Source organism: Rosa chinensis, chromosome 4 (assembly GCF_002994745.2).
Source record: "Rosa chinensis cultivar Old Blush chromosome 4, RchiOBHm-V2, whole genome shotgun sequence".
Lineage (NCBI taxonomy): Eukaryota > Viridiplantae > Streptophyta > Magnoliopsida > Rosales > Rosaceae > Rosa > Rosa chinensis.
The window spans coordinates 12,787,319-12,798,825 of NC_037091.1; the positions used below are offsets into that span (position 1 = coordinate 12,787,319).

General features: G+C 40.7%; 2 protein-coding genes across 2 annotated transcripts; one reads left to right on the plus strand and one right to left on the minus strand.

Annotated features, from left to right (window-relative positions):
* Positions 1-251: 251 nt before the first annotated feature.
* On the minus strand, positions 252-3,088 carry LOC121052783. Its single transcript, XM_040518649.1, has 7 exons — positions 2,720-3,088; positions 2,345-2,581; positions 2,012-2,240; positions 1,533-1,872; positions 1,352-1,407; positions 994-1,308; positions 252-757 (listed from the first exon to the last, which is right to left on the minus strand). The coding sequence occupies exons 1-7, from the start codon at positions 3,086-3,088 to the stop codon at positions 252-254; spliced, it is 2,052 nt and encodes a 683-aa protein (XP_040374583.1).
* Positions 3,089-9,570: 6,482 nt separating this feature from the next.
* On the plus strand, positions 9,571-11,375 carry LOC112197140 (GATA transcription factor 1). The gene is made up of 2 exons (XM_024337715.2): positions 9,571-9,878; positions 10,486-11,375. Exons 1-2 carry the CDS (start codon positions 9,765-9,767, stop codon positions 11,056-11,058), a joined length of 687 nt encoding a protein of 228 aa, XP_024193483.1. The 5' UTR covers positions 9,571-9,764; the 3' UTR covers positions 11,059-11,375.
* Positions 11,376-11,507: the final 132 nt, after the last annotated feature.

Below are 11,507 nucleotides of genomic sequence, written 5' to 3' on the forward strand. Positions count from 1 at the left end.
TTGTATATCGATTTTTATTTGTGTTAAAAATCAGGGGCGTGACACTCCCCTTGAAAACGGACAGTCTCTACATAAATGTAGAGTTGATTCCATCATCCCAATGCAAAGAACACACAGTTGTGATTCAATGACAACATGTTTGGCTACAAGTCTTGTTAGACTTGGAAGAATATTGTGGCAAATTTTCCATACATGCACCTTAGCCGAGCTTGGAATATTAGCCTGCCATATCTTCTTCCAAAATTGAGATGTCACATTCTCCAAATTCCTGGCCTCTCCAAAGAAGTGGAGAAAGTATATCTATATGCTGTCTTTACTGAGAACTCCCCTTTCTTCTCCAACCGCCAAGCCACTTTGTCATTAACTAATTGCCTAGACAAAGGAATGTTTAAAATTGCTTCAGCCCCTTCCTGAGCAAAAATAGCTCGGATTTTACCTTCATCCCATCTACCCGGTTCATGTAGCAGTTCATTAACAGTCATATTCTCATTAACAAGAGGCAATCCTATATTGGGAACCAAAGCAGATATACCTGAAACCCAATTATCAGACCAAACTTTGACAGATTCACCAGTACCAATCTGCCAATAAGTCCCGGCTTTAAGCAATTCTCTAGAAGCAAAAATGCTTCTCCATGAGTATGATGGGGCGCTGTGAACAGGAGCCATCCAAAACGAGCTCCCAGGAAAGTAACGAGCCTTGTAGACTCTAGCAATTAAAGATTCATGATCATTAGCAATCCTCCAAGCTTGTTTCGCTAACATAGCCATATTAAACTCAATGAGACTCCGTAAACCAAGTCCTCCTTCTTCTTTAGGATGGCAAAGAGACCCCCAAGCTTTCCAGTGAATTTTTCTTGTGTCTTCGGTGCTTCCCCACCAGAATCTAGCACACATCTATTCTAGGTCTTCACAAAAAATTTTGTCAGCTGAAACACACTCACTGTGTAAGTTGGAAGAGCTTGAGCGACAACCCTAATTAAAATGTCTTTACCTGCACCACTAACCATCTTCCCCTGCCAATTCTTTAACTTCTTGGCCAAGTTATCCTTGATATATTGGAATGTCGCCATTTTCTTTCGGCCCGCATAAGTTGGGAGACCTAGATACCGCTCATGTGAATCCACAACTTCCACCCCCATATAAGAAGCAATTTCTCCCTGTAAATCTTCATGAACATTTTTACCAAAAATAATTGAACTTTTATCAAAGTTCACTAATTGACCTGAGGCTTTGCCATATGTTTCTATAACATCTTGGATCTCATAACACACATCCAAAGAGGCCTGAGCATACAACATGCTATCGTCTGCAAAGAGTAAATGATTAACAAGAGGAGCTCCATAACATACCTGAATCCCTGGGAGTTACCCTAGCCTTTGTTTCTGCTGCAATAAGGAGGAAAAACCTTCGACACCCAGTAGAAACAAGTAGGGTGACAAAAGATCACCCTGTCTCAAGCCTCTACTCGATATGACAAGTCCTCTAGGTTTACCTCTGATAAAAAAAGAAAACCGTACCAAGCATACACACTGCATAACCAAGTCAATCCACATCCTTGTGAATCCAAAACGTTCCATCACCTTTCGGCGAAATAGCCACTCCATTCTGTCATAAGCTTTGCTTAAATCCAATTTCAACGCCATATGACCATCGTTTCCTTCCCTCTTATTATGTACAAAATGAGCAATCTCATTAGCAACAAGAATGTTATCAGTGATCAACCGACCAGGCATAAAAGCACTTTGAAATGGTGAAATTATATCAGGAAGCAAAACTTTGAGCCTGTTAGCAATTGCCTTAGAGCAAATCTTGTAAAGGACGTTACACAGAGCAATAGGTCTCAAGTCTGACATGCTTTCAGGATTATTGACTTTCGGAATCAAACATATGTGTGTAAAGTTGACATGTTTTAAGAGTATACCAGTATGTAAAAAATCCTGAACAACGTACAGCAGTTACATCCTTCCCAATTACTTCTCAATAATGTTGAAAAAATAGTGGGGGCATACCATCTAGACCAGGCGATTTTGTGGGATACATCTGGAATAAAGCACAATGAATTTCTTCCTCAGTATACTCACCACGAAGTTGAGCATTCATTGTTGGCGTCACACTGGGTTGAATAGCTTCCAAAATAGTGTTCATAGCCGCCATATCAACCAAAGAAGCTGTGATCATCTTTGCAAAGTAGGATGTAACAATATGCTCAACCCCATCATCGTCCTCATACCAAACACCCTGCTCATCATATAAACAATGAATTGCATTTTTTTTCGTTTCCTAGTAGCTGCCTTGCGGTGAAAGAATCCAGTGTTTCTGTCCCCTGCTTTCAGCCAAGTCACCTTGGCTCTTTGTCTCCAAAATGCTTCTTCCTGAGAGAGAAGAGTTTCAAGTTTGTTCATCAGCATCCTCTTCTCATCCTGAATAGAAGTAGTAGTCAAGGAATCCAAGAGTTCTGCCAACCTGGCCCGAACCCCCAACCTGGCCCGAACCCCCAACATCTGCTGCTGCCTAAGTGTGAAGGGGTTTTTCTGCCATTTATCCAATGCAATCCGGGTATGAACTAACTTTTTAACAACCTGGAACATTGGGACTCCTTAGAACTCTACTTGCCAGCTTGTTTTTACCAACGGGTCACAATCCTTATGTTGCAGCAAAAAAGATTCAAATTTGAACCTTTGATGCTTAGGTCGTTTTGGGATTGGCACTTCACTTGCCTGAAGAAGAATCAGTATATGGTCTGAATCACTAGGCGGGAGGTGAGTAAGCTTTGCATAACCAAACACATCAAGCCAGGAAGGAGTGCAAACTGCACGGTCTAGACGCAGATGAGTTTTTGCATTCCACCATGTAGCCTTTGAACCCTGAAAGAGGAGATCGAGTAGATCACAGTACCCCAACGCCTCTCTAAACCCCCGCATTTGCCTTTCAGCCCTAGGTGGACCATCAATCTTTTCCCCGTTATTTAGAATCTTGTTGAAATCCCCAATGATTACCCATGGTAGCGAGTCTGAGTCACCCAAGTCTTTTAACAACTGCCATGAGCGATCACGCTCAGCAGTACGAGCGTAACCATAAAAACCCATCATGCGCCATCGAGGTTCCCCAAGCCCGCCTTGAATCATAGCATCGATATGATGCGCTGATCATGTGCGAACTTGTAGATCAATCTCAGCACTCCAGAAAATAGCCAGACCTCTTGCCTGACCATCACTAAGAACCTCCTTCGAATTGGAAAACCCTAAAGCCTGATGCAGCGACTTGAAAGCCTCCATCTTGCGTATCTTTGTTTCACATAGAAACATGATTTGGGGCTTGTTTTGGGAAATCAGATCCTTTAACGCCCTAGTAGTAGTGTCATTGCAGATACCCCTGCAATTGCAACTGAGAATGTCCATTGAAAATGGTAGAAAAGCCATCTCTCTAGAAATCTAGAAAGCAAACCCTAGCAGAGCAGCTCGGTCAGTATAACAAAAAGGATGGCTCTCACACACATTAAAATATAGATAAAAAAGTGTGAGGTTTAATACAATACATATTAGATGGTTTCTAACTTTATTCTTGTTTTAACTTTATTCTTATTTTAAATGAGGATGCATGTATAGAAATTTATTGTGTTTATAATTATAGAATCATATAAGGAAGATATGATTATTATTATTATTTTTCTTTTAATATATAGATGTCTATTTTGGTCATTTAATCTATCTATAAAATCTGATTTGAAATATAAAATAATAGGGATGTGTATGAAGTAGTTTGAGGTGTGTATTTAAAATTTCTCTTGTTGTTTCAGTCCTAATATTGCACCTGATTATATTGACTTTATCAGCTCCTTCTTGGGAATCTTGGTAGTTGATTGTCATGAAAAATACTTGGGTTTGCCAACCATGGCAGGGAGAAATAAAAGATCTCTTTTTAAGTCTGTGTGGGATAGAGTTTGGCACAAAGTGTCTGGTTGGAAGGAAAAGTTATTATCTCAGGCAGGAAAAGAGATTCTTCTGAAGTCAGTTGTCCAAGCTATTCCTTCATACTCAATGAGTGTCTTTCGGATGCCTTTATATTTATGTCATGATTTATCAGGTTTATCAGCCAGGTTTTGGTGGGGCAGGAGAAAAGGTAGGAAGGGTATTCATTGGTTAATATGGAGTAAACTTTGCTGGAATAAATTACAAGGAGGATTGGGTTTTAGAGAATTTGTGGACTTTAATCAAGCTCTTCTGGCTAAAGAAGCATGGAGGTTACTTTCATTTCCGGATTCCTTGGTGGCTCAGATTTACAAAAGTCGCTATTACCCACACACTTCTTTCTTAAACGCACCTGTTGGCAGATCACTGTTAGCATTAAAGCCACCCTCAAGTGCAAGAGGTACAAGTTATAGAATAGGGGATGGAGTAAGGATGTCGAACCCACGAGGATTGGTAAATCCTTTCCTAGCAAGGGAAAACCTAAGGAAAAACTAGAAGAATATGCAAATGTACAATCACAAACAAAGGCTCACAAGTGAACCAAAGTTCATGGTGAGTATGTGCAAGATGGTGTGTAGAGATTTGATTTTGAATTTGAGATTGGTTTCTATTCAAATTGAAACAATGAAAGCAAGTAATATAAACTAAGCTAAACAAAACAAGTTATTATCAAATGGATGGGAGTTAGGGCATCGGGTTTCACCTTTTGCCTCCCTTGCAAGCATTAAAGCAATTGAATATAAATGATGCAAAGCTAATTGTCCAACTACCCTCTTAGCATCCGGATAGGACTACTAGGCTTAAACCCCTTTCATTTTATTAACTCTAACCGGATAAGTCTAGAGCTAACTACTTAGAGACAAATTCAATTACCGGATAGGTCTCAATCCTTTGCCCCTAAATGCATAAAGCTTAGAGTTTAGGTAACCAAGCAAGCAAACCAATCCTATCTCTAGGTGATTTTAGCTCACTACCCTCACATGCACACATGATGTGCTTTCATGCTCCTTTTTGCCTAAAGGTAATCAATCTCTAGGAAAAACTTCATGTCATGGCAAACACATAACTCAAATTGATTAAGTCTAAGTAATGCGTTCAACTATTAACTTAGCATGTGAGAATGACAACATGAATTTGCATCAATTTATAAACAAAAGCATCAATACAAGCAAGTTTGGCTAGGGCTTTCAACCCTAGCCCTAACTAGTTGACTACTCACACATAGCTAGATACACAAGTTTCAACATTCTATTAAACATCAAATACATAAAGAGATAGAGAGTAAATGGTGACTATTGATGATGCCGAAAGAGGTGGTGGAGATGGGTCTCCGAGAACATGATGTGGTGGTAGTCACCTCCTTCTCCTTGCTCCAATCTATTGATATTGGTAAGAATAATGAAATTTGGGATCTCTAGGATGAGTTGTGGTGTTGAGTGGTGGAGGAAATGGAGGTTGTAGTGGAGGAAAATGGAGGTTTTAGAGGTGGAGATGGTGGTTTTAGTGGTGGAAATGGTGGTGTCTTCTCTAGAGAGAAAATTGATCTTGGATAGGATGAAGATGATTGAATGGAGTCAAGAATGCTGAATAATTCCTCTTTGGCCTCTCTTTGATAAGTTATGTGTCCCAAAGTGTGCAAGAGATGCTCTTACACCATTGTCCCCCAAATGGTCCCAAATTGGCAAGGTGATAAAAGGACAAGGTGTAGGGAGATATTTGAATTTCAAGTGATGGGAGATTCTCACCACCATGGTCCTCCTTTGCTGGAGAAAAGACTCTCCATGAGTGGCGGCTCGCAGGAAAAGTTTGCCGGAAAAGTCGCCGAAAAAGTCGATTTGCAATTTTCTTCCAATCTCTGTGTCTTCTTCCCCTAGCTTCAAATCTCCACATTTCAAGCCTCAAATAGTCATTTTATTCTCAATGCAAGGTTTCCTAAAAATAAAAGGAAATGGATTAAAAAGGGTAAAATAGCATGGAAGACAAATCAATTTTCATAATTATGGGGCACAATTGCATAAGTAATTTGTGACTCAACAATCACCCTTTTTGATTTGGAGGTCCGTTCTATGGGGAATAGAACTCCTTGTTTCTGGTCTAAGATGGAAAGTAGGGGATGGCAGATCAATCTCAATCTATAGAGATGCTTGGGTACCGTTACCTCATTTCTTTCGTAACCAATCTCCACCTGGTATTTTCTTCAATTCTTGTGTTTCTACTCTCTTTGGTGTTGATGGTGGTTGGAATTATGATTTGATCATACAAATTTTTTGGACTTCGGAGGTTGAAGCAATATTGTCCATTCCTTTATCCATTTCCCCATCCCCGGATGTGTTATGTTGGCACTATACCAAGAATGGCATCTATACAGTAAAGAGTGGATACAAACTGATTGTACAGAAGAGAGATTGGCAAAGTGGTGAGGAGGCCAACTCTACATCACAAGATAACATCATTTGGAGATGCATTTGGAGACTTAAAATACCGGCTGCAGCTAGAATTTTCTTTTGACGAGCTTTAAATGACATTTTTCCTTGTGCTTTCAACCTCCACAAGTGACATCTCCTTTCAACTCCAATTTGCTCTCGCTGCCACTTATTTCCTGAAACAACAATTCATGCTTTGTGGTATTGTTCTAAGGCTAAGGAAGTCTGGAAGCTCTCCCCTTTTTGCAAGTCAGTTGGCAGTTGGAAGCATGGCTCTTTCAAGGACCTATTTCAGTACGCAACTTCTGTTTTATCAACATCAGAACTTGTTCTTGTGGTTTGTTTGTGTCGGCGCATCTGGCAGGCCAAAAATGAAGAGTTTTTCCAAAATAAGCTTGTAGCTGCTCACACTCTACTATCCCAGGTTCTTTCCTTTCTTGCTAAATTCATCTTCTCTAATATTGCTCAACCATATCAGACTTCCCCTGTGCCTAGATGTGATGGTTGGGACTCCAGGTCATCTCTCAAGTGGGCTTTCATTTCTCTAACATCATCCTTGAATCTGATTCACTATCTGTGATTAATGATCTTAACAAGGAGGACTCTGATTTGTCTCTTGAAAGTTGTTTAGTAGAAGAGGTGAAGGATTTGTTTCACCTTTTCAATTCAGTTGTTTGTACATATTGCCATAGGAAGTGTAATCAGGCAGCGCATATGTTAGCTAGGAAAACGCTTTTGTTTCTTGCATTTCAAGGTTGGGTAGAGGATGAGCCACAATGGCTCTCCGATGTACTTGCTACTGATGTATGTATCTAAGTTGCTTAATAATATGCAATTTTTATTCTAAAAAAAAAAAAAAAAACCCACCCGACGGAATGAGTTCGACTTCGACTTGGCAGTTCACAGACCTGGAGCCACATAGGCCTGAGGTCGACGCAGACATCTCTCCTCTTCTACAGTTCTAATCGTAAGTCTTCTTCTTCCAAAAACTCAAAAATTCTTCAATTCCAGCCTTCTAGAGTTCTAATCTTCTTCTTCCTCTCCTGAAAGCTCCTTGGGTATGCATTGCAATTTGGTTGAATTTCAATTGATTCAATTTGGAGAAATTTTTTAATTTGTTATTGATTTCAAATCAGGTTCGTTGGGTATGTGTTTGGAGGAATTGGGGCAAGGCAGGAACTCGCAAGAGATAAAGCTCACGAGTCACGAAATTGTTGGGTTGCTGGCTCACTTTCTTCCTCTGCGGACTGGTGAAATTCATGAGCTTTCTTGTTCTTTGTTTATTTGAGTGTTTGTATTGCTAATTTGCCAATGGGTTCATCTGTTTCATGGAGATACATTTGAGTTTGTATTGCTGATTTGCCAAATGAGTTCATCTGTTTCATGGAGATACATTTGAGTTTGTATTGCTGATTTGCCAAATGGGTTCATCTGTTTCATATTTGGACTATAGTCTATAGACGATTACTTGGTTGATCTGATGTCATTAGCACATGTATTGTAAAAAGTTTTCGAAATGAAGCAAAGGCACTAGATGCTTGGTTGATCAGCGGCAAATGTAGGATATTTTGCTTTGTATGTCTAGTGGTTTTATTTTTGTTTTAGGGTGAGAATTGTTGCCATTGTTAATTTGTGATCTACAATGCTAGAGATTGTGTATTTTGTTGTTGTTGTTTTTTTTTTTTTTCAATTAAGTTTGGTTGTTAAATCTTTTTTTGAATTGGTGTATTCTAGTGCAAGAACAATTTTTTTTTTTGGGTTAAGAATTCAAAGCCTTCTAAATTCTGATTCCTGGATCCGCCACTGATAACAGATATCAACAAGGTTGGTTAATTTGCTAAACATAAAAACGGCCAAACACGTCCAGGTCCGTCGCAATTGGCCCTGTGGTGAAATAACCACTACTCAACAATTCAGAATTATCATTTGACGATCATATATGCCCAAAATATTAGCCAAAACATGGTTGATCAGTAAAGAAGAGAATAACCCAGTAAGCTAACATTTCTCAATTCATTGTTGGTGGGAGAGGCCAAACTGGCCACCAATCGAATCAATCAAAATTTAAAAGTTTATGCCGCGGTTACAGCCTTATTGGTGATTTTCGGTCTCACTTTTAGTGACTATAACACCACCAGTTTGAGACTACAACATGATATCAAACCGGTGAAAATGATACAACATGACCAAAAATACCATGTTAAGCACATCAACTCAAACACACAGTATTTCTAGAGCAGGTTTTATCCGGTTCTTATATAACAACAGTATGCGTGCGTCAAACACACAGTTATATATCATGTGAAAAACTGTGTGCGTCTTTGAATCTTGTAGGAAATTTCCAACGGTGCCGACTGCCGAGACCACGAGATGCTCTACAGTCTACACTAGAATTGCGGAGGTTTAATTAATCTCCCAAGTCATATGCGATGTGTGAGACTCTTTGAGTGAGCAGAGATTCCCAAAACGAAAACAAAAGTCCTTACTTACTATTCCACTCCACGTGGTCTTGTCATATTGGTTCCATTACGTGTCCTTTTGAAATTGGGAGATGAGGCTTTGTTGATGTCGTCCACTTGAGGGAACCCAACTGCGTAGGACACCCGCCTCCTTTCATCTCTCCTATATCCAAATTTTCCATCTCTTCAAACTTCATTACCCATAATGCTGCAATTTTTCCTTTTTCCAATTATGGGTAGTCTTTGGTTTTTGAAATACATTATAAAAGGAAAAGAATTCCTATATGTAAACATGATAATTTATCTAAACTAACCCGTTAAAGATCAAATAAGCTCGAATCTAATCATGTTTACTATTGTATAAGAACTGATTTTATAAAACCAAAATAAAACTATCTGTAGTTTAATACTTACCCTACCGGGTCATTATTTGTGTTACAAAACTATGTATGATATCAAGCAAGGTCATCGGTCTAAATTTTACATACGCATTAAAATTGATATCTGCAACGCACACAGCATTATGAAGCGTGTACTTTCCACCCATCACCGTAAAACCGGTTGAATGCATCCGCCCATATTCCAAGGGTACATGACCATTTAATATGAGTTACTATCCAAACCGCGTTGGATATATTTTCCTTTTTTCCTTCATGAACGTTACCAAATATGTGAAGAAAAAGAGAGAAAAAATGAAAATAGAATTATAAAAAGGTTTAGAGAGAGAAAATTTCACAGCCCCTCATTCCCACCCAAAAACCCTCATCAAACTCTCCAAAGCCACCATCCCATCGTGATTATATTAGTTTTCTCAGAAACCCTTCCCTTCTCTCTCTCTCTCTCTCTCTCTCACGCCCTCACTTTCTCTCTCTAAAACCCTCAAACCCGTTTCTGTTCTCTCTCTCTCTAGAAATGGTGCCACTTGACCCAGCGTCTTGTCTCGTCGACGACCTCCGTAACTTCTTGTCCGACGTCGGCGACCACGACGGCCGGCCCGATGATCCTAGCCGTCCGTTAATCGCAACTGTAAGTCCGACCCCACCCACCCATTTTCTGGCTTTGTTTTTAGGGCTTAACAGAGTCGTCGTAAATGGACCGAGTCTGGTTCTGACCCGGCCGGCGTCTCACGGCTGCCGGCCACGTTTCGACCCGGTCGGGTTCGGGCCGAGTTGACTGGGGCGAGCCCGCCGGTATGGTTCCGTTGGCTTTCCCTTCTGATTGGTGCAGGCCTTACTGTTTTGTTTCTAAATGACGGTTTTGCCCCTTGAAATTGGGTTGGTGGGTTTTAGGAGAAGGGTATTTATGGAAAAAGGAAATTATGTGGATTGGGTCTTTATCGTTGTGAGCTGTAGTGTTCTGGCCCATATTAGATGTGCCGTTACAGATTCCCACCGAAATTTTATTTTTCCACTTTCCACTTTCTCTTTCTCAAACACTAATTTGATAATGCCACTCCTCAGTGTAAAAAGACAATCTTATCCAATTCTAGATATTATCATCTTTGTCCAACATCAACGTAACGTTTTTGGGATTTTGTTGCTGCCCCTGTCCCCCGGCACTGAGTCAACCCTAAAACCCCGACCGAGTTACCGAGTCGACTCACTGGGTTTCTTACTTTCGGTTGATTTTGCAGGAGGAAGCAGAAGAGGAGCTGGAATGGATATCGAACAAGGACGCTTTCCCGGCGGTGGAAACGTTCATTCTGTCGGAGCAGGTGGGCGGCATTGCGATTGCCAAGCACCAGAGTCCGGTCTCGGTGCTGGAGAACAGCACAAACAGCAGCAGCGCCTCCCTCATGAGCTCGTGTGGGGGGCTAAAGCCGCCCCACAGAGCGCGAACCAAAGGCCGCCGCAGGCGGAGTGAAATTCCTGCACAGCAGCTATTTTGGAACCAACCGATTGAGAGCAAACCCAGCAGGAGTCACAGTGCCAGTGCCAGCGCCAGCAAGCTGGATATTGGGAGAAAGTGCCTGCATTGCGGGACTGATCAGACACCGCAATGGCGGGCGGGTCCCTTTGGACCCAAAACCTTGTGTAATGCCTGTGGGGTGAGGTACAAGTCAGGGCGGCTTTGCCCCGAGTACCGCCCTGCGAGCAGCCCAACGTTCTCGAGCGAGATGCATTCGAACTCCCACAGGAAGGTATTGGAGATGAGGAAGCAAAAGTATGGAATGGGGATGGTTGTGAAGCCTGAGGATACAGGTTAGGCTCTTGTGGAATGGTCAATTCGTTTTGCTTGTTTAGTTTTTACTGCTAAATTTAGTGTAGTTTTAGGAGATAGTAGGATTGTTGTAGTGGTGGGGGGTTAGGATTACTTAGATTGTTAGAAGAAGTTCTTTGTTTTGTTGAATAGATCACAGCTAGGGGGATTTTGAAGTTATTGTGTTTGGTTATTCTGTAGACTTAACAGTATTTTTGGGGTTTTGCCAATTTTTAATTCTTTTGCTCTGTTGCTTGAATTTAGATGTGATGGATTTGGGAAGAATATGGATCAATGGATTTTGAGGGGTTTGGGAACTTCGTCAGTTTACTTTTGTATGATGTTTGGATCTTTCTTTACTAACGCTTTAACCCAATTGGATGGTGCTAGAAGTTATAGTTGAATATGAACCATTTTAGGTAGGGTGTTGTTGTGAAATCTGTTATGACAAATGAA